Raw genomic sequence first — 22,834 nt, forward strand, 5'->3', positions numbered from 1 at the left:
GCGAAACTTCTTAGTAGTGGGTTACTACTGCCCTCTGTCCTTTTTTGCAAGAAACAAATAGCCAAGTTTTCTATCTTATAATTATACAATTGACATTTATTTAGAAAGAAAATGCAGTATAAACATTTATATTCTCTAAGAGTGCCGACAAAACATTGTAATTTCTGTTTTTTGAAATTAACAAAGTCATACAAAAATCAGGTGAAAACTTTACACGATGCTGCTAAAGATAAAGATAATAAAAAATATAGCAAAACTATTATATTACCTAAAACTGACTTTCAATTACGACTAAGTGGAAAAAAGCGAGTGGATATGGATAAATATTTGCAAGAAGTAAATATTGTTTTTATTTTATTTTATTTTAATAAGCAACATTATAACTCTTATAACTGTTTGAATGAGAGAAACCTTAACATTTGAAACTTTTATAGAAATGTAGATTTTTAAATTTATATCATTGGCAAAGAGAACATTTAGCAGGACCGGATTTTGTTTTGCACGATGGACCACCTTATGCCAATGGGGATCTTCACATGGGCCATGCAGTCAATAAGGTTTTCATTATTTCGATGGATGATCCTCTTAAATGAAGCATTTTCTAAATTGACTATATTTTCATTATTATACCATTATTATACCATTATTATACCATTATTATTCATTTGCAAATTGACAGATTTTAAAAGACATTACTCTGCGACATAAAATAATGAAAGGTCAGCGAGTACATTATGTACCAGGTTGGGATTGTCATGGTTTACCAATTGAACTTAAAGCGATTAAAAACCTTAATACTGAAAACGAAACGTCAGATCCTTTAGAAATTCGACATAAAGGTAAATAATATCGCCTTGTATTAATAATACAATATAGGATACTAAGAAAATTGATGTTACACGAAAATTGATTTTTAGCACGTATATTTGCTGAAGATGCTATTATAAAACAAAGAGAAGTATTCTCTTCGTGGGGTATAATGGCTGATTGGAAGGAAAGTGGATGTTATTTTACAAATCGACCTTCATATATTCAAAATCAGTTACAACAATTTATAAATTTGTATGAGAAAAAGCTTATTTTTCGAGATTTTAAACCAGTCTATTGGTCTCCTTCCTCTAGGTATAATCAATTATTTTTAGTTACTCGAATGGAGGTCTAAGTTTATTTATTACAATCATTAACATTGACATTATAAACAATGTTTATTTTTCACAGAACAGCCTTAGCAGAAGCTGAATTGATGTATAATGAAAAACACGAAAGCAAATGTGCCATTATTCGTTTACAAATGTGCGACGTACCATTGAAGTTGAAAAGATTTACTAATAATACGATATATGCGCTCGCATGGACAACTACCCCTTGGACATTAGTAGCTAATCAAGCATTAGCATTTTCTGCTAATTCTGAATATTGTTTGGTGCAAGACTCTCATGGGAATTTTTACATTATTGCCGAAGCATTGGTGAAAGATATTGAATTGAAAATTGGTCATTTAAAGTCGATAGCAAGCATTAATGGTAAACATTATTTCTACAGACTAGAAATAAATGAAGAAAAAAAATAAGCTATAATTAGTGTATTTTATTGTAGGAAATGAATTGAGCAATGCCAAGTATTTACATCCGATCAGAAAAGAAAGTCTACCATTTTTACCAGGAGAACATGTTACAATGAATCTTGGTACTGGATTAGTACATACAGCTCCTGCACACGGTCCCGAAGATTTTCTTCTCGCGCTTCGATATAACATACCAGTTGTAAGAATAGAGCATGTATTTCAAGAAGAAATGCTGTAGAAGGCAATAATTAAGAAGATTCATTGTTAACTAACTTTGATCACTATCTTATCAGCTATCCGTAGTTGATCAAAATGGTCGATATACGGAAGCGGCTGGTATTGAATTTGCAGGTTTGAAAGTTTTAGACGAAGGCACTGAAAAAGTTTTACAACATTTGAACCAAGACATTGTACATATTGAGTTTATTAAGCACAGTTATCCATATGATTGGCGAACAAAGAAGCCAGTTATTATTCGAGCAAGTCATCAATGGTTCGTCGATATTAATTCCATTAAAACAAAAGCTCTCGTAAGTTATGGATTTGGTTTTTTTGTGTTTACCTAATAAAGCTTTAAAGCATTACAAATATTAAACTTGTAATGAAAATTGTCATTGTTATTATTAGGAAATGTTGGATAGCATAGAAATATTTCCAGAAAAAAACCGATTGCCCTTTCTAAATAGCTTGTATGCGCAAATTATGAAACGACCCTTTTGGTGTATTTCTCGGCAACGATCTTGGGGAACACCTATTCCTGCTTTGTATTTCAAAAATACTGGACAAGTATTTACGAATAGGTAATGATTCCACGTGTGTGTAATAATATCACTTTTATATATATATATATGTTATCATCTGATTACTTAATCTCTCGCTTATAGAGAATGGATAAATAGACTATGTGATCTTATAGAAAAAAATGGCATAGATTGTTGGTGGAAATGGTCAACGGAAGAATTAGTAGGAGAAGAAATTTTGAACAAATTTAAACTCGATAAAAGTAATTTGAAGAAGGGTGAAGTAAGTACGAGAAGACAAATATTATTTATTAAAGCTATAATTATGATAACATTATAATTATCCTTTTATTTGCCATTTTCCGAATGTTACAGGATATTATGGATATTTGGTTTGATAGTGGCATTTCGTGGTCTGCAATTTTACCAGAAAAAAAGGCAGATTTATATTTGGAAGGACAAGATCAACTTACTGGCTGGTTTCAGTCCTCTTTGTTAACTTCCGTTGCACTTCAGAACTCTTCTCCGTACAAGTATGTAGAGTTAAAATGACATAATAATTATAGCTAATTGTAATAACATTTATGGATATACATGTTGTATATAATGTTTCTAACGTTTAAAGTTCATTGTTCGTACATGGATTCGTGGTAGATGAGAATGCTGCTAAAATGTCCAAGTCACAAGGTAATATTATACATCCGGATGATATTACAAAGGGTAGTAAGAAGAGTGATAAAAGTGGCTCAGAAAAAAATGCATGCGGAGTTGATACATTAAGGTAATGAAACAATACTTTGATATTGTGTATATATTTTGAATTTCATCCAATATCATTTTAATATCATTTTTTGTTATACTTTTGTTAGATGGTGGGTCAGTAGTCATGGTTGTCAACACACTCAAATACGTGTAACGCAAGAAATATTGCAAGAAAGTAAAGAATCTATAGAAAAACTTAGATTAATATTACGTTTCTTGTTGGGCGTTCTAAATTCTAATGCAGAATCCAAATTAGTAATAGATCCAAAGTTCCTGCATCTTGATTGGTACATGCTACATAGCATATATCATTATAATAAACAAGTAAGTATCTAAAAAGAAAGATGGAGAAAAGAAAGAAAGAAAGAAAGAAAGAAAGAAATACAATACACTTTTTGTTGAAAATAATTGAAAGAGAAATCAATTTGATTGATTTTTGTCTAGATACAGAATCTCTATGATAATTATCAATATCATAACGTATGTAGACTGGTCAAAAATTGGACGACAAACGACGTGTCGTCAATATATTGTCATTTAAATAAAGATAAGCTTTATTGTGATCCAATAACATCAGCATATCGTGCTGCTACTATCCAAGTTATAGATGCAATACTGACTGTTGTATTGAGAAGTATTGCACCAATTGTACCTCATTTAGCAGAAGAAGCTTGGTTACATCGCACTAAAAATGCCAATACTGGTAAACAAATCTCTAATATAATCTCTCTAATATTATTAACTTGTTTCTTATTGTTGTCAAATAAATGCAATTTTGCTTTATTACTATTATAGAATACATACCACTTCATTATACAAGTTATACCATACCAGAAAGTTGGAATCAATCGCAAAGCATTGAATGTATAGAAGCTGCATTATGTTTAAGAAGTAAAGTTAATAAACTCGCAACTCGTAATACGTGGGAATTAGCGACTACAATAATGAGTACTAAACAAGATTATCAATTATTATCGGTAAGTACCACCCGTAAGTATTATCAATTAGTTATGTATTATCATTTTATTAATAATTTCGATGATACTTGCGCTTTTGTAGATTCTTCAAAAAGAAAAGGAATCTTCTTTTTCCGAACTATGTGATATTTTACAAGTTTCACAAATAACTCTTATAGAAAATGATACTCTTACTGAAACGCAAATTCATTTAAATTCTATAGATAAACAACTATGTAAACGTTGTCGAAGACATCCTGAAAATGACGGAACTGAAATATGTGAACGTTGTATTAATATACTCGATAGAAACAATATCTCAGCAACGGCATTTACTTGAATAATCTTATTATTCTCTTATAAAGTACAATAGTGGTGTATGTGAATAACAATAAATGTATTTAAAGATATCTTTACAGAAAGATTAAGTAAATAAATTACTCTCTAGCAGGAACAATCGTTATTTACGATAACGTTATTTTCTACTAAACATATTTATGTACATAGATACATAAATAAAGATAATATATAATATATAAGAGAGAAAAAGAAAGTATGAAATAAGTATACAAGTGCGATTATTTGTTATCGTTGCAAACGATATCCAAAGATCACAGTAATTGTATTTATTTAATGGAAATGATTTTTTAACAATCTAAAACTAGGATGACTTTTCTGTTAAATCGTACATATAATTTATATTTAAAGTATTAAGAAAATGTATTAAATGCGGCTGATATCCGCTGATAGTTAATTTATGAGCTATACGAGATAGATACGTACGTAATTCACAGAAAACCTCATACATTTGTTCTAATTTGTTAAAATTAGGATGAGTGTAACCTTCTGAATTAAAAATCCAGTTTTGAGATCTTAATCGGTTGTGAAATTTTAATATAACTTTACAAATGTTACCCAAACATGTTCGCATTTTTTCTCCACGAGTATTAAGAATACACCTGCAAATGATTTAATAAGCATTCCTATTACTTCGTATCTCTCATATACATACATATATATATATATATATATATATATAAAATATGTTCATCACGGAGAAGTTTATAGATTTACCTTGATAAAATTCTTTTAATATAATTTACATGTGAAAATCTCACTTGATCCAGAGTCAAAGAGTTACACAAATCTTTCTCAAATTCGATCCAACTTGCATGTAATACGCTACAAGTTATATAATTATGAAGTGCACTGACAAACTGTGTCATCGAATGTCTGTACAGTTGAAGCTATCAAATAAGAAATGAAGAAATTAAAAGGAGATAGAAAAGAAGGTAATTAAAAATAGTAATAAGTAATATGAAAGTGTAAGAAGAAGAGTGATAAATACCTTATGATATTGTTCCGACATGGATGCTTTTTGTTCAACTCTCATCATACGAAAATCTTCTTGCAATACCCAGAGTACTCTACCAATCATCAATAAAAATTTAAACACCTTACTGTATTGTAGCATCACTGCGTCGTCCAAGATAATATTCAAAGGCCATGAAATTTTGTAACTAAGGCACAGACAATCCAAAGCATAAGGATCAGAAATCTGCGATAATAAAAAAAATAACATTTAACATGTTAAACGTTACATCATATCCTCCCTAATTGTAGAATATTGAAACGTACATGTAATTGCATCGGTATATCAATGGCTGAAAGGCTAAGCAATTCCGAATTCATGTAATTGCTGCTGAAAGAACTAATAAGTGCTCGCTCCAATACATTTGTTAAAGTGGCCGAATTGAAGAGTTCTATTGGTACGGATATTTCGTATAGACGAGCGTATAAAGAATTAGTTAGGCATTTGGCAAATTCTCCATTTAATAAAAAGAAATAACTTCTCAAACTTTGCAAATGTAAAAGCATATTATGCTCATTTAATAAATATTTAATAAGAGCATCGTTAACGATATGACTTTGTATCTGCAATGGTATAATAATTGATTTTTCCAGATAAACCTGCAGAGATGTATTATCTATTAATTCAACATCAGCTATAGTTAATGATGTAAAATCGGAACAATTAACGTTATCATTTGAAGTCGAGGGCGTGGAAATGTTGACATTGTAATATCCTGGAAATACGGAAGAGATGTCACCATTTAATTTCGAGTTTGACGACGAAGACAAACTATTGATATCTAAAGGAGAAACGTCTTCAAAAGTTGGTAAATTTGACATAAGACTATTTACAGACGATACTAAATTATCCGTGATGGAAGAAATTTGTGCAATTTCGTTAATATTATTGATTTGACCAACAATTTCATCCTTGGAATTCTTATCGTTATTAGTTTTAACTACTACTATTTCACTACTATTCCGTCTAATACTTTCCATTGCATCGATGCATTTTGTTTGATCGTTAACTGTATTATTGGTAACATCATCACTTGACGCATAATTTTTATTATCATCTTGAATTGTTCTTCTTTCCATAAAAAATAAATTCGATTGATTGTTATTATTTGGCGTTACGCCAAATTCATGTTTCAACATTTTTATTTTATTACGCTGCGCTTCTGTCATGTTATCAAATTTGTCTATTTCCAGAATTTTAGGTCTCTTTACAATTTTGTTCTCGTTATTATTTCCAATTGTAACATCATTTTCCAATCGTAATTCTTTGGATACTTCGCTTCGTAAAAACTCTTGCAAACTACTTCTCTCATTATTACGTTTATAAATATTGTTCATATTCGTTGGATCTTCTAAACGAGTATCTAAATTTCTACTCTGTGTATCCGAAATAACCGTAAACGATTTATTTGTCTTCTTATTATCAGGAATATTTGCTAAGGTACTTGTCATCTCATCGTCAGACTGAATAACAATATTGATATTTGATGACTTTAACGCTTCTATCTCTACAACAAGTTCTACTTCTTCAAAATTACTATTTTCATCTTGTTGCGCTATATTGTCGGATAATGTATTTGACTCGTTATTATTTAAAACGTGTTGTTGAACATTATATATATTTCCCTCGGTTTCATTGTCTTTTAGATTCTGCAATACTTCGTGTTCATTCGATACACGAGTACATTTCCATATATCTTCCTCCATTAATGCAGCTACCCTTTCATCAAAATATTTCATTCTCTTGTTACACCACTGCATGCGCGTCTGTTGCTTCTGAATAGTAGCATCAAGATCGGTGTAATACTTTTGTAAATAAGCACTAGAAGAGATAAATGAATAATGATCCAGCCACCCTATTAATTATGATATATGAAAGTTCTCAGTATAAGAATAATAATGAAATAAGAAATAATATTTCTTTTACCGTTCGGAGATATTTCTGTTGTATAATTCTTCTTCTCTCTGATTATTTTGTTCCATAAGTAATCTATCAGTTAACATTTCAGCTTCCTTTTCTTTTGCTTTATATAAATTAGCTTCAATAGCTTGCTCCTTTAGTACTTTTAAAAGTTCTCTTTTGTTTTCTATCGTTGTCTTCAAAAATTCTTCTTGCTCTCCTATGAAAATAATGATTCCCAACAATAATTTATACAATATAATACAACAACGATACTAAATAGTGAAATACTAACTCTTGATTCTCAGTAATGTATCCTGTTGCGCATTAATGACTAATTTGGCCTTTTCTATTTCAGCATTTTTTTGATCCTGAATTGCCACTGAAAGCGATATAGGTCGACCTAGAGCTTCTTCTCCTCTACGTTTATATTCTTTACATTTGATCAACTGTTCGCGTAACATCGTAACACTCAAGCATACTTTTAATTCCGGTTGGAAAGCATTAAAAACATTGCACACGGGATTCTACGTTAATAGAGAGTTCTATAATTAGAATAATATTTTCATACACGTAAATGATGTTAATAATGAGATTACTTTGGGTTTGTTGTTTGTTGTGTTACCTTAGGATCACAGATTTTCAAAAGTCTTACTGCTTTGCCACACTGTAATATAGATTCTGTTAACCGAGTTAGAAAGCTTGGAACCGACTCGTGATGTACGGTAAAACTTTTGGTCCAAAATTTAGGACCTTTGCTACGTAGAAACTGTGAATGTTCTTTAATCATAAATTCACCATAAATGTCATGGCATATACCTTCAAATAGCCATTTCTGTAAAAATCTATATAATGAAAATTATAGAAAATTACTAAGAAATGAAATAAAAATGTAATGAACATTTAATTAATAGGTATACATACCGGAAATAAACTTCACAGCAGGATTTTAAAATGGTATACAAAACAAAGGCGATTTTGGGAAGGGTAACTTTTGTAATCATTTTGTTAACTACAGCAAAAATATTGCTATTTTCACCCATTTTTCCATTTTCCTTACTGCATCGACAGAGCTTAGTTACTTCTGTTAATAAGAGACCCACCGGTTGAATTTTACTCAAAACATTCAGTAATCCTGTAGGCTCGTTAATATGTTCAAAAATACGCAGAAGAGCAGCTTTGTAATGGAGAAGTATTTCTTTGATACTCGTACACATTGCCTGAAAATATCAAACAAACAAAATACTTTTGTTATATACTTGTGCAATGTATACAAAAATGTTTATATTATTATATTATTTATATCGTTAAAAGGTACTTTACCTTAAATATAAGACCTTCTTGCAGCAACTTTCCGTCGTGCGAATTTGGTGTAGTCAAGTTTGTTAAGTATTTGAAACAATTACCCCAAGATAGAAATCTTTGACAAATATTGGTCAATGTTTCATTGTCAATACCATAAATAACAATATTTTCACACATGTAAAATCCCATCTAAATCATGAATTATATTATTATTATTATTATTATTATTATACATTATTACCAGTTGATTAACTATGCCAATAATTGATATCATCCTACCTTGTTGTTATATTTAAAAGATTTGCTTTCTGTTCCCATTAATAATAATTTAATATTCTTTACAAACTCTTTAGTTGAGATTTCTTCTGGAAAATCTATATTATTGATAACCTGCGTGAGAAATAATTATATTAGATATCACACGTCGTCATATCACACGCTATGATGGTAGAGATGTATGTTACCCTTACCCTTTTTGGAAGTAGCAACAAAATACAAATCTCCTTTATTCTTGTCAAATGGGACATGGCATTTGGAGTATCCGTTAAAAAATGATACTGCTTTGGAAATTCTAATTCTCCCAATGTTTCCCATGTATGATAATTGAAGATGAAAGTATTTTTCATATCTATGCTATTCCATATCTCTTCGTAGAAGTCTTTAACATTTACAATTTCGTTATGAAGGCTTTCATTGGACAATCTCCATGTGCAATCAGTAATATTAGGCATATTATCCTCTTCTACTTCGGTTTCTTTTTCACATTTATCCATATAATTTGTATTATAATTCATGTCTGTCTAATTATAAAATCAAATATGTTTATTAAATGTAATGTAGTAGTATTATATGACTAGTAGTATATCACTAAACGAACGCTTACCATTGTCTGTGGTAAAAAGTATGAAATAGTATCTCTGGAGCAGGAATCGGTTATACACTTTGGTATGGAAAACCAACCGATGTCAGTTCTAAAATTCCGTTAATATTCCGTTATTATTATTATTTAAATATATCATTATATGTAGATTTTATGTTACCATTTGATTTTACCTAGAAGACTCTACTTTATTCGAATATTTCAATAGATTCTGATTATATAAGTATGATCTATTAACGGAGTTAGCAGTTGTTTGTTGGATAATATAACATTTTTGAATATCTAGCATGGCATCCAATTTATTCGATAATATAAATGTTTCTATAGGATATATTGGAAATTGCGATACATTTTCTAACGTTCGAAGTGGTTCCAATAAAGCAGGATTGCTACTCGAGTAGTAAAAGATGTTCTGCAATAGAAAGATTTGAATGAAAAAATGTACTATTGTAAGAGATGGAAAATACATTGACCAAATGGCAATAATAAACTTACTAAATCAGGCTCTTGATCATTATGATAGTTTAGTAATTTCGTAAGCAATTGCAAAACCGAATATACCATACTTTCTGTTTGTAAATCGTTAACGTTCAAATCATCCAGGAGGTTTTCTAATAATACACCATCCGATACGCGTCTCATGTTAAGTTTTAATACAAATGCATACTTGTATATCTCTATTACAGGATCTTTCTTCGTCTCCTCTTCTGCAAATGTTCAATATAGAATATGTAAAATATGTAGAATATATAATATGTATATAATGTTATTGTAAATAACCATAATCGAGGCCATACCATCGGCATGTTGCGTTATCTTGCTCTTATTTAATAGGATCTCAAAAGCTTTACTTCTTAATTTCTTAATTTTACCAACATCATTAACACTTTGCACTAGATATGGATGTTCTAATGACACACATTGTTTTTGAAATATTTGTTTACTTAGTTCTGTTATAAGATGGTAAACGTCTGAATTTTCTTTTTTCAAATTCATGATTAACTCAATACTCAACAATTATAGTAAAAAATGTGACAACTGACATTTCTCTTATTCCACATTCATACAACACACAACACACACACACACAACAACAAATATAAATAATATAATATTAGTTATTTTTGGACAAGCTAACCATACACAGTGTGTACAGTTATGTAGGAGCATATTAAGGCTGTTTCTCAAGAAACATAAAAAAAAAAAAAAAAAAAAAAACAAGTGTGCCCTCTACATATGTGCATGTTATCATGTTATTTTGTCCAAACGGACAAATGTAGCAGAGTTAGAAATCTTCTTATAGTTCTTGGTCATTGAAAAAGAACGTTCGTCGTTCCCCTTCTGAGAAAGGTAAGGTTAAGAGAATCGCGTGTGTTGGAATAATCTTCTTGGACTACTTTGCTACTCTTCTTTGACATTATGTACGAGGATTATAATGAGGTAAAAATAAATAGTCAGAAGAAATAATAACTTGTTGTTATTTTGTTTTGATTTTGTTTTGATTTTGTATTGAATGTGATTTTTAGTACGAACCCTATGACGAATATGGACCGGCGGATGTACACACCGAGCCATACGATAGATTAAGCTATCGTCAAGTACCCGAAGTGGTACGAAAGTTTCTCGTCTATTTGAGAAATTGCATTAACGAAGGAATGATTTTTGAAATTCAAAATTTATACGAGTCATCCTTTCCAAAGATTTCGGAACAATTGTTTGATAAATCATCTTGGCCGGATGCATCGAGCATTGCTCACATCGTTGACAATGATTTAGTATTTCTAATTCTTTATAAGGAACTTTATTATCGTCATATCTATGCTAGAATGCAAGGACCAACGTTGGAACAACGTTTTGCATCTTTCTATAATTACTGCGATTTATTTAATTACATAGTATCTCCAGATACACCCGTTCAATTGGAATTGCCCGATCAATGGTTGTGGGAGCTTATTGATGAATTTGTTTACCAATTTCAATCGTTCACGCAATACCGTGCAAATTTATCCAACAAAACGCCCGATGAAATAGAAAATTTAAATGCCAACAGTAAAATATGGGATGTTCTGTGCGTTTTAAACGTTCTTCATTATTTAGTAGAAAAGTCAAATATAAAGAGACAATTGGAAGTATATGCGAGCGGAGGGGATCCCGATTCTGTAGCAGGAATCTTTGGCAAACACTCGTTGTACAAGATGTTGGGCTATTTCTCCCTCGTTGGTCTTTTAAGATTACATTCTTTATTGGGAGATTACTATCAGGCAATTAAAGTTTTAGAAAACGTCGAGCTGTATAAAAAAAGTGCTTACTCTCATGTACCAGGTTGTCAAATATCAACTGCTTATTACGTTGGATTTGCTTATATGATGATGCGTAGATACGCAGATGCCATTAGAACCTTCTCTGGTATTTTACTTTATATTCAACGCACCAAACAATTGTTTGCAACACGAAGTTATCAAAATGATCAAATTAATAAGCAAACGGAACAAATGTATCATCTCCTGGCTATTTGTCTCGTTCTTCATCCGCAGTGTATAGATGAAGGTTTGCAGCAAGCATTGAGGGATAAAAATTATCACGAAAAGATGTATAAAATGCAATATGGAGATCTTACTGAATTTGAATCGTGTTTCTTATTCGCGTGTCCTAGATTTTTATCTTTGACACCATCTAATCCTGATAATTTGCATGAAGACTATGTTAGAGAAGCCATTAGACATCAAACTCAAGTGTTTATGGATGAAGTCGTGCAACAAAAAATGTTACCTACAATACGTTCTTATTTGAAATTATATACGACTTTACCTTTAAGCAAATTAGCTACTTTCATGGGCAGTGCCACTAGGCAAGACGATAGCTGGGATTTGGATAAAGAAGTTAACATGCTGACCATTCATTTGTTATGTTTCAAACATAAGATGAAAAATATTGTCTGGACAAAAGGTGCATCGGGATTAGATGGCAAATTTCAATCCGGCTCTGAGGTATATTCATATTTTTTTATTAATGCACGCGAATGCACGCGAATGCACGCGAATGCACGCGAAATCTATGAAGTAATATAATAGTTAGCAATTTAATAATGATATAAATAAATATTTTTACAGTTGGATTTCTATATAGATCACGACATGATTCACATTGCGGATACAAAGGTAGCACATAGATATGGAGATTTTTTCATCCGTAAAATTTTAAAATTTGAAGAATTAAATCGCAAATTACATCACATCAAAATTTAATTACAACAACAATTCATTATATGGAAAAGTAAGAAGGATAATAAAATGTCATAATAAAGAAAATATATGTACTTTTGTTATTAATTCTTATATAAGGCACTATTGCTATTGTTTACTTATTTCTAAAACCTAATCTACTCTGTCTCCTAGATTAGACCTCCTAGACGAAAATCAAAATGATTATTATACTTAACATAGAAGAAGAATAAAATCATTAGTTAGTGCCTACGTTCTTTGCGGTGATTGATCCATTTTATATTTATATATTTATATGTAATACAATGATATCTTTCACGTAATAATAGTCGAGCGTAATATAACTTAAACTTATTTCTAATATAATGAAGAAGTGCATTTTGTTTGATCTAAACAACATTACTGAATGTTACAAATCTCGTAAATGATGGGTGCATTTTTAAACTAATTTCATATTATTCTTAAAAGGAGAATGGAATAATTAATATATTTTAGTTATACGAAGAGAATCATCTTTCAAAGAGAGAGAGTGTATATAAATATATAAATATTAAACAATTTCTAACAGAGTTTTGTTCTTAAGAAAAATAGTAGTCATGGATTTATTTCCATTTTTCTTAATAAACATTCATTTATCTAATATAATCCATTTATATATTATGATATCGTATCATGATTTCTCTTGTAGCATTTTACACGCAGCCGATAAAATATTCGATTTTGTCGACAAAGTTGGCAATTTGAAGCCACTAAGATAATGAAAAAATCTATTACCTCTTTTAATATACGACGCACTTCGATATTCTTCCATTCTACATATTGTTCTAACACATGGTAAGTAATCTAAGGATATACATCGATTGTCTAAAATATGAGATGTAATTTGCGATAAAGCGCTATCGACTCCTTCATTTAATTGCTTTTTTAGGCTTAATCTGTCTTGATATTGGATTCTATTTTTACCAATTAAGTGATTGTCCTTAATTATTTTTTGACTAATCCATTCTCCTATTTCTAAACTAATACTTTGTGAAACAGAGTATGGCGTTGTGTCTTCTGTTAGAGATAAACTGGACTGCGGTTTGGTACATACTATATCGAGCGCAGGATCATTAATCTCAATTAAGGATGATAACAACGATAAGTAATCTAACTGACTGCTTAAATTATTTAATATATTTCCATTATTATTATTCGTTACGCAGTCTTTCGCCGCCTTCCGTTTTTTCGTTTCTTTTATAGCCGGCTGGTACAGATAATACTTCATGTCTTGCCAAACAAAGCTTCTCGAATTAAAAGGATATTTACTCAGATGCGCGAAACCTGAAACTAGCAGATACTGCAATTGCAGTAAAGCTTTTCTCAAATCCCCATTCTGTAAGAGTTCCTAAACAAATGTCAATTATCTTATTAATTATTTGCTCTTTTCAAATGGACAATATATGTGTACATGATGTATATGATGATGATGATGATGATGATGAAATACTTACTGCTAAACATTCGCACGAAATTTGACAACCTGTTTCTGCTAAGGAAATTAATTTGAGTAAAGTTAATGCTCTATTGCCAACTACTTTTTGGAAATAAATTCGTTGTTGTTCGGGAGCCATTTTATTTAAATGAGGGCAAACATTTTTGCACGTCATTACAATAGGACGTTTCGTCTTTGACACCAATTGGGATATAGCAGATATAAATCCTTCATCTTCTTCAAATATTATGTCAATATCTTCTAAAAGAATTAAAGAATTTTGTGATGAATTATTTGCCTCTTGCAAAACTGGCCTGAATAACGATTTGTTGTTTCCATTTTTTTTAATTCGATGCGATTTAGTTGCTTCGTCGAGTTCTTTGACAATTTTTTTTCCCGTTCTTCTAGACGAAGCATTAACTTCCAATACGCTGTAAACACATAAAAAATCTCGTAAATGCCCTCGCAGATTCAAAAAAAAAAAAAAAGAAAACTGTTTAATCTACAAACCTATAACCAAGCTCTTCCGTAACGGCGTAAACAGCAGCAGTTTTACCGCTTCCATGTGGCCCCAATAATACAGCTACTTGATTATTTTTCTGTTTGCTCGTAAAACTACAATCTGATGAATAAAATTCATCCCCGCTGCTACTAGCTTCTTCTTTATGTACAAACGATCTCCAGCGACTTAACCAATCTCTTAACTTTCTTGCAGCATTTTCGTTTCCAACTATTTGACAAGTATTAGTCGGTTTATATTTTTGTGTCCAAATATTGTTTACAAATACCTGCTTTTTGTCGCATTCTTTCATTAGATCTTTTTTTAATTTCTTACTTTTGGATTTTTCCGATTGTACTACGTTAAACTTATTCTTTGCTATAGAATTAATAGTTTCCCATATATTTCTGGTATCTGAGCAATGCTGTTCTATTTCTGCCAATACTTCCTCCTCTGTATTTTCTTCAACCGATGCATTTGTAATTATCTGAGACTTACTTGATGATTCAAAACATTGAGAAATATATTTATAATTATCACCATTAAATATCATCGGTGGTATATAATTAATATCTGATTTTAATCGAATTTTATGTGTATATAGTTCGTCGTTCGTAGTTTGAATTTCATTATTCAATTGTTTGATATGACTAAATTTTGGAAAAGGAAGATAAGTCAAATTGCAAGTAGGTACCTTTTTCTCCATATATTTACTATTATCATTAATCGTGTCCGATTTAAAAAATGAACATCTTGTTGCCTCGGTTACAACGTTTTGCTTAGATTGTCTTATAAAAAGAGGTGCTAGTTTTTTATAAGGTTCTCTTTTTAAAGTGTTACTATCTACAATTTGCGAATCCTTGGAAACATCCTTCGTATTAGTATTACTATAGTTCTCATTAAGATTTCTATATTTGTTGTTAATGCATGTTAATTGTTTGATTTCTTTTTCGAATATAATATCGTCGGTTTGGTCGTCAATTTGGTCGTCGGTTTGGTCCTCATTTGGCGTCCCATGGTTAAGAGAAGTAATCACTTTGTCAGATTTATTTCTTCGACCATTCATTTTCAAAGATAATCTTGCGCATTCGTTGCCATTATTATTATTATTATTTGATGTTTTAGACATTTTTTTATCTTCCATCTTACGTTTGTTTTTACTTATTGGAGAATATAACACTTCTTCGTCGGTATCTGCAATTCAAAATAATGAAGTATAATAACGCAAGTTGATATGTTCATAGAAATACATTTCTAATGGAAATAAAATCAGAGATCAAAGTGTCAAAAATATCATTGCCATCGACCAAATATTATTTGGGAGACTCCAATGAAATATTTCATCATTGATAATTACATACAAAGATACAAATTGTATATTTTGGAAACTGAATATAATAAAGGCCTTTCTTACCGGATGAAGATTCCTTACTTTTTGAAGATAACATTTTAATTCTTAAAGACCATTTAGGTTTATCACGTTGCAATAATCGTGATGGATTGAATGGATTTTCCTCTACGCAGGAATTTTCTTTTATTTCATCCAATTCTATGAAATCGATTTTATCTACATTTGAATATTCTGATTGAATATTTTTATTAGCCATTTTCTTGCATAGAAAATCTGATTTAGTTTTTGCTACGTTGGTTAATGAATTTACCACCATTTCTGGTTCTTCTGACATATGTACATCTGCTTCTACAACTATAGTAGACGTGTTAACTTCTATCTTATCCTTTTTTTCTACTCCTAGTCTAGCCGATTTGCTTTATACGTAATCGAAATGGAAAGGAAACAAAATTCAATAAATTATAAATACTTCAAATATATTATATTACAAAATGAATCAAATTAAATGTAATTAGTTACCTGAGAAAATGTAATAAATTATTTGAACTAGGATTCTGCTTATTACTGGTAGAATAATTATTTTTCTTTGTATCTTCTTTAAATCGTTTCAAGCGTTTTTCTGCAATTTCTTCTATTTTCTTGTCATCTTCCGTGTTGCTAAGTTTTCTCTTTGAATGACTTTTAATATCTTTCATAAGTAATAATTTGTCCTGGCAACATTTAGATTCAGAGGAAGAAGAGGAGGAATTTTTTAACGAATGCTGCACACACGAAATATTGTCTATCGATTTATTTGAACTCATAAGAACTTGAAATGCATTACATTGTTTATGATCATTAATAGACTCATTAATAGGCTCACAAACGATATCTGCTTCCATTTTTTCCTTGTTCATTTGATTATCGCTGCTAGGTGCAGTATTACATTGAAATTCATTTGAATTTTCTACACTACATTCCATTTGAGATTGAATTGATTGAATTTTGTTGTCCATAGATAAAGAAAGATTATCATTTACCACCTCGTTTTCTAACGTTTCAGTCTCCTCATCCGATTCTATTAATATACAATTAATATTAACTTTTGAAAGTATTTGTTCGTTCTTTTTTCCAGTACTATCTTCTTCATTTTCTTTCTCCTTAACCTCTGTCGTCGACCTTTCACTGCTAGAAGTTCTTTCTTTTTTTCCCAATGATTTAGAAAATGGACTTGGGGTTTTATCAATTAAATCGTTTTTATTCTCGATGATATTGCATACCCTGCTATTCGAATTTCTACGAGATATCTTTATTTTGACACGAGTACGTTTTTTTCTACAAGAATATTCAGATTCATCCTTTAATTTGATATTCAATTCGGACGAGTTTTGGCATGGTTCACATTTGGATTTGACACTGTCTTGAAAATAATGGGTAAGATCCTTCATCGTCGAGACCATATTTACAAATTTACTACATATATCTATATATATTATATTTCATTGAAATAATTCTAAATAATATTAATTAAAACTCGGGCCAACTGCGCTGCTAACGTCTACAACTTTTTGGCGGCAAAACACGCTACCAATTTTAATTGCCATGTTTATTTTTATATAGAGAGCGCTCGCATCTATATTTTCACGCAAGACAGTTTACAATTAACTTCAAAATATTATACCAACGCGAACCAATCACGCTAACTCAAATGATGTAGTATTCTTATAAGCCGATAGCTGGCGTTGTTAACGTTGTTGACATTGTTGACATTACACTCACTCCCTACTCTATAATCCACATATGTAATCCTACAACGTGTCATCGCGACATGAAATCCGTGTTGTGTCGATCGTTATTCAAATAATATTGCTAAATAATTATTTTATTGTAGTATTTTAAAACAAGAATCTCTATAATACATTAGATCAATTTCTCAAATATGTTGGTAAAAAAACTAGGAAGAAGATTTTTTTTCGTAAAAAATTGGGAATCGATGAGATGGAATGAGAAATGTATTAGCATGTACAATTTTTGTGTCTTCTTTTTCCTCCTCCTCCTGCCCAGCCCCATCATAATATTTTAATGAAAATTTACTTTTTAACAATTTGTATAACATCTTCGTCGTGCATAATATGTTGTAATCCAACTCTTTGAGGAGAATATTTGGTACTAGTACCCTGTTCGACAAAAAATCTATTTTAGACAAATTGATAGAAATTGATGAAGACATGTTGAATATAAAATGAAACAATATACGTACCCAGACGAGAGCATATTTGAACTGTTGGGCTAGTGTACGATGAATAGAATGACAGACGTGTTCTACCGTGACGCCTTTTCTCAGAATTAATCCATCTTCAAAGTCAGGCGGTTGACCAGGTTTCTTTGTATATACTCTTATTAAAGATAAATATTCCCAGAGAGTTTCCAGTAAGAAATCAAGATTTAACTTCATATTACAACTGAAGAGAAGAATATGTGTGTGTGTGTATACGATTAAATAGAATTAATGAAATAGTAGAATGAAAATGAGTTTATTTACCTGACTACAACGCTGTTTGGTTGTCTTGCAATCCTGTCTACTTCTTCTATCGATATTTGATCTATTTTATTATATACATAAAGACACGGTAGATATACTCTATTTGCATTAATAACATCGATCAATTCGTCAGCGCTGCAGTCCTCGCGAAACAATACTTCTGCATTAAAAATTTTATACTCGTGTAATATCATATGGACTAATTTTTCATCGACTTTGGTCAATGGGCACGTTGAATTAAAAGCCATTCCTCCTCCTTTTTTTATTTTAAAATATATATTGGGTTTTTTCTTATTAAGTCGTATGCCAACGGATTCCAATTCTTTCTCCAACAATTGTCGCTGTACATCTTGTTTAGTAGCATCCAACATCATTAAAACTAAATCCGCCGTTCTGGCAACAGCTATAACTTGTCTGCCTCTTCCTTTACCCTGAGCAGCTCCCTCAATGATACCCGGTAGATCGAGCAATTGAATGTTTGCACCTTTATACTCTATAACTCCAGGAATACAAGTTAAAGTAGTAAATTCATAAGATGCGGCTTCGGACTCTGTATGCGTTAATGTACTCAGTAACGTAGACTTTCCCACAGAGGGGAAGCCAATTAATGCTACTCTTGCATCACCCGACTTTAATACATCGAAACCTTCTCCTTTTTCCGACTTTTTAGTAGGTTCCAACAATTGCGATCTATATTTCGCTAATTTAGCTTTTAAAAGTCCTAAGTGGTATTCCGTTGCTAGAAAAAAGAAAAAACATAAATATGGTTAGGAGAGAATCCAAATCTCATTTGACAAATGAAAGACAAACCTTTGTTCTTTTGCGTTCTTGCAATTTCCTTTTCAATTTCAGATATTTTCTCTAATATACCCATTGTTCAAAGAAATATTATTGACTATGTTAAAAAGTATACATTTATAGTAGCAATATACTAATTCCGGTCTGTGTTTCAGGTGCACGCGACTATCTATAGCTTACACAGATACACGCATACATCTATACAAAGGTGTATGTCAAGAAATAAAGCGTCATTCGCATTTAAGGATATCTCCTCGAGAAGTTATTCTACATGGAAAGAAGACTACATGGGACGACGACATATCGAGCAATCGTTGTGTCGATTATTATTTGACATCGTTACATGTTGCAATTAAATCAAGCTAATAACAAGTGAGAGAGAAAGAGAAAACGCTAAGAGGAATAAAAGGCAATGTACAATGTGGATTTGTCAATCTTGTTTTGTTATGATTTCGCTTGGAAATCTGAAACAGTTAACGGCGGGATAGATGTAGTCAAATCGAATTTCTACGGCGTGTTGGAAAAAAACAAACATCAAGACGACGAAATGTCAATGTTATAAGAGTATTCAAAGAATATCATTAATCTTACGTGTTATTTATCGTCAATCTAACCTAACTTGAAGGGAAACGCAACGCACGCAACGCAACGCAACGCAAAAGGGGCGAGCATTGCTCAGAGGGCCTTGTGCAGTATGCTCTGGGTTTATAATAGAAAGGTATTATGGCTACAGGTGAGGCCAGCACGGCTAAGCCTCGTCAAGAAAAGCAATACGATTACTTGTTAAAATTCTTGTTGGTCGGTGACAGCGATGTTGGGAAACAAGAAATACTAAGTGGTCTTGAAGACGGTGCCGCCGAATCACCCTTTTGCAGTGGCAGTGGTATTTCTCTAATACTAAAATACTAAATCTATTTCTAACCTCTAATCACATATACATGCCTCCTTGTGTATTGCTTTCAGCATACAAAACTACGACTATCCTGCTGGATGGGAAAAGAGTTAAATTACAATTATGGGATACATCTGGACAAGGTAGATTTTGTACTATTATCAGGTCTTATTCACGTGGAGCACAAGGCATACTTTTGGTTTATGATATTACCAATAGATGGTCCTTTGATGGTATCGATAGGTGGTTAAAAGAAGTCGAAGAGGTATACCACGTAAAGCGTTGAAACTATTCACATATGTAATATGTCATAATAAGAATTCTAACTTACTTACAATTTATTATACGCTTTCTTTTTACAACGATTACATCTAGCATGCACCTGGTATACCAAAAATATTAGTTGGCAATCGGCTTCATTTGGCATTTAAAAGAAAAGTTGGAGAACGTGATGCGGAAGCATATGCAGCTAAAAATCGAATGGCATTTTTTGAAGTCTCACCTCTGTGCGATTTTAATGTAAGAGAAAGTTTCTCCGAGCTGTCACGCATGGCTTTGCATCGTAACGGTATGGAGAGGCTGTGGAGATCGAACAAAGGTATTTATCTATCATCTACTATTCCCTCCCTACAAGACCTAGCTACCTATTTACATGTACCTTTGTATATATATGTAAGATATATTATACTTTCTTTGACACAGTACCCACTCTTCAAGAACTCGCATGCCGTGCGATAGTTGCGAGAACAACGGTATATGGAATAGATCAACTTCCATTACCTAAATCTATTATATCGCATTTGAAATCATATGCAATGACTACAACCTCGCGACATCGGTATAATGGCACTCGTACCCGTAGCACCAGTAAAAGCTTAAGTTCTCATCAAAGAAAATTACGTTTTGTTGGGGTTGGCCATAATGGAATATCCACGCCAGGTAACTCTCCTGGCAGTATGACAGACTCTCGGACAAGCTGTGTAGGTCGCAATTCTTGCACAATATCTTGAGATTAAAGCTCGGGTTGCAGTTATGTTGAAACATGCAACGTGATATCAAAGTTCTTCCATTCCTGTTACATTACAACTTATCCTGTTCCGATTAAGAATATGGCAATGTAACGTTGTGCAGAATGAGATATAAATACATCATTGATGGGATATCTCTTAGATGAAAACAATGAGAAGAGATGAAAAACCTCATTTTAATGTTATTATTAACTATTGTTGTTATTCGTACAAACAAAGGTTTTGGTGTCCTATACACCATGTCAAATTTGCACTTTACCAAAATATCTCTAATGGTAACATCGAGCTTAAATGACGATGACGACGACGACGACGACGGTGTAATACGAATAATTACTATATATCAGGGTGCCATTTGTTAAATGAACCTGACAAAATTCCAAGAGAATTTGATGACATTTTTAAATGAGGAGCGAGCGAGCGAGCGAGCGAGACAGACTAAACACCATATATATATATATATGTTGACGAACACGCTCTTTGAGTATATCTTCTTATATATATTTTTATTAATAAGTCAATTTTATTGTATTTTTGGCTGTTGATATGAAATTTACTTTTTCAGAAAGACATCTATGCATAAAACTTTTGTTAAAATAAAATAGCGTCATTATAAAGGATACCTAATATATAGAAATATATTGTTAAAAAGAACATTTTTTAAATAATAATTTTAAATATATTCTCTCTAACTACACAACAACATACTTTTGATAAATAATATTGATGTAAACTATACGTATTTTTTAACAAATTGTAATATTCGTGCATGATTATATTCATAATCTAAGATGATATTGATAAAATCAATAATGTAATTGTTTTTGGGATGAAATGATTGGAGAAAGATCGATAAAAAATGAAAATCTTACGTCTTATGATTAGCAGCTGCAATGTGTACATTGTATTTTTTTCTTACTAATTTCTTTATTCTAGGATACAGTGTGAAATATATTTATATTATATATAGGATTTAACTAAATTATGTATATATATATAAAATGACTATACACGATTTAACATTATTTTATATATAAATCTAATTTTTGTGTTTCACTGTCTGCTGAGAGATTGTAATAAAAAAAAAAAAAAACAAACAAACTAGTGATACAACATATACATTTTAACACAACAGACATATTTATACCTACAATAATATCAACTACTTAGAAAATATATTATTTTCCCAATCTGAAAGATAAAAACGTTCATTGTTCTTCGATTGTAAAAACGTATTCGTCAAAGAATTATATTATTGTAAATCGACAAAATAGAGTTGACTGTATTATTATTGTATATATTTGGTTGTAGGATAATAAATCATTAATAGTGATAACAAGATTTATTGAGAGCTGGGTGGTATTTAAAGGGACCACAAAGAAAGAAGAAAAAAACAAACGAGGTGATCGTCACAGAGTGATCACAGGGTGAACAGAATCCTACTATTCTTGGTAGGAGCCTCTAATCACCCTCATTAAATATCCAGCTGTATAAAAGAAATATGACTTATGGATGATTATTTTGTTGCCTCCTATTTATTTTTATTTTTAAATCAAAATCTACAATGAAATA

General features: G+C 31.2%; 6 protein-coding genes across 7 annotated transcripts; 3 read left to right on the forward strand and 3 right to left on the reverse strand.

Annotated features, from left to right (window-relative positions):
* Window positions 1-76: 76 nt before the first annotated feature.
* IleRS-m (Isoleucyl-tRNA synthetase, mitochondrial) lies at window positions 77-4,432 on the forward strand. The gene is made up of 15 exons (XM_015327650.2): window positions 77-336; window positions 435-557; window positions 680-839; window positions 918-1,122; window positions 1,219-1,523; window positions 1,597-1,763; window positions 1,858-2,094; window positions 2,192-2,364; window positions 2,449-2,587; window positions 2,680-2,837; window positions 2,930-3,085; window positions 3,174-3,390; window positions 3,511-3,769; window positions 3,862-4,043; window positions 4,126-4,432. Exons 1-15 carry the CDS (start codon window positions 112-114, stop codon window positions 4,360-4,362), a joined length of 2,943 nt encoding a protein of 980 aa, XP_015183136.2. The 5' UTR covers window positions 77-111; the 3' UTR covers window positions 4,363-4,432.
* Grip163 (gamma-tubulin complex component 6) lies at window positions 4,354-10,587 on the reverse strand. 2 transcript variants are annotated; one of them, XM_015327647.2, is made up of 15 exons: window positions 10,276-10,587; window positions 9,974-10,185; window positions 9,652-9,890; window positions 9,482-9,569; window positions 9,069-9,398; window positions 8,878-8,988; window positions 8,617-8,787; window positions 8,218-8,513; window positions 7,919-8,138; window positions 7,589-7,820; window positions 7,321-7,513; window positions 5,661-7,215; window positions 5,371-5,580; window positions 5,097-5,269; window positions 4,354-4,981 (listed from the first exon to the last, which is right to left on the reverse strand). In XM_015327647.2, the coding sequence occupies exons 1-15, from the start codon at window positions 10,472-10,474 to the stop codon at window positions 4,684-4,686; spliced, it is 4,527 nt and encodes a 1,508-aa protein (XP_015183133.2). In that variant the 5' UTR covers window positions 10,475-10,587; the 3' UTR covers window positions 4,354-4,683. The 2 variants fall into 2 exon arrangements, with proteins under 2 accessions (XP_015183133.2, XP_089035152.1); XM_089179026.1 differs by lacking the exons at window positions 9,974-10,185; window positions 10,276-10,587 and having other exon boundaries at window positions 9,069-9,394; window positions 9,652-9,685.
* A 170-nt stretch (window positions 10,588-10,757) lies between these two features.
* Window positions 10,758-12,786, forward strand: eIF3l (eukaryotic translation initiation factor 3 subunit L). Its single transcript, XM_015327652.2, has 3 exons — window positions 10,758-10,918; window positions 11,005-12,465; window positions 12,589-12,786. Exons 1-3 carry the CDS (start codon window positions 10,898-10,900, stop codon window positions 12,721-12,723), a joined length of 1,617 nt encoding a protein of 538 aa, XP_015183138.1. The 5' UTR covers window positions 10,758-10,897; the 3' UTR covers window positions 12,724-12,786.
* A 153-nt stretch (window positions 12,787-12,939) lies between these two features.
* elg1 (enhanced level of genomic instability 1) lies at window positions 12,940-17,681 on the reverse strand. The gene is made up of 5 exons (XM_015327648.2): window positions 16,543-17,681; window positions 16,087-16,439; window positions 14,684-15,866; window positions 14,193-14,604; window positions 12,940-14,086 (listed from the first exon to the last, which is right to left on the reverse strand). Exons 1-5 carry the CDS (start codon window positions 17,460-17,462, stop codon window positions 13,370-13,372), a joined length of 3,585 nt encoding a protein of 1,194 aa, XP_015183134.2. The 5' UTR covers window positions 17,463-17,681; the 3' UTR covers window positions 12,940-13,369.
* A 164-nt stretch (window positions 17,682-17,845) lies between these two features.
* Window positions 17,846-22,603, forward strand: Rab40 (RAS oncogene family member Rab40). The gene is made up of 5 exons (XM_015327645.2): window positions 17,846-18,014; window positions 19,498-20,225; window positions 20,306-20,499; window positions 20,610-20,832; window positions 20,937-22,603. Exons 2-5 carry the CDS (start codon window positions 20,066-20,068, stop codon window positions 21,242-21,244), a joined length of 885 nt encoding a protein of 294 aa, XP_015183131.1. The 5' UTR covers window positions 17,846-18,014; window positions 19,498-20,065; the 3' UTR covers window positions 21,245-22,603.
* On the reverse strand, window positions 17,867-19,504 carry LOC107069926 (developmentally-regulated GTP-binding protein 2). Its single transcript, XM_015327644.2, has 4 exons — window positions 19,355-19,504; window positions 18,545-19,283; window positions 18,263-18,464; window positions 17,867-18,179 (listed from the first exon to the last, which is right to left on the reverse strand). Exons 1-4 carry the CDS (start codon window positions 19,416-19,418, stop codon window positions 18,093-18,095), a joined length of 1,092 nt encoding a protein of 363 aa, XP_015183130.1. The 5' UTR covers window positions 19,419-19,504; the 3' UTR covers window positions 17,867-18,092.
* Window positions 22,604-22,834: the final 231 nt, after the last annotated feature.

This window comes from Polistes dominula, unplaced genomic scaffold (assembly GCF_049000335.1).
Source record: "Polistes dominula isolate Pdom_NZ unplaced genomic scaffold, Pdom_raw_medaka contig_37, whole genome shotgun sequence".
NCBI classification, from domain to species: domain Eukaryota; kingdom Metazoa; phylum Arthropoda; class Insecta; order Hymenoptera; family Vespidae; genus Polistes; species Polistes dominula.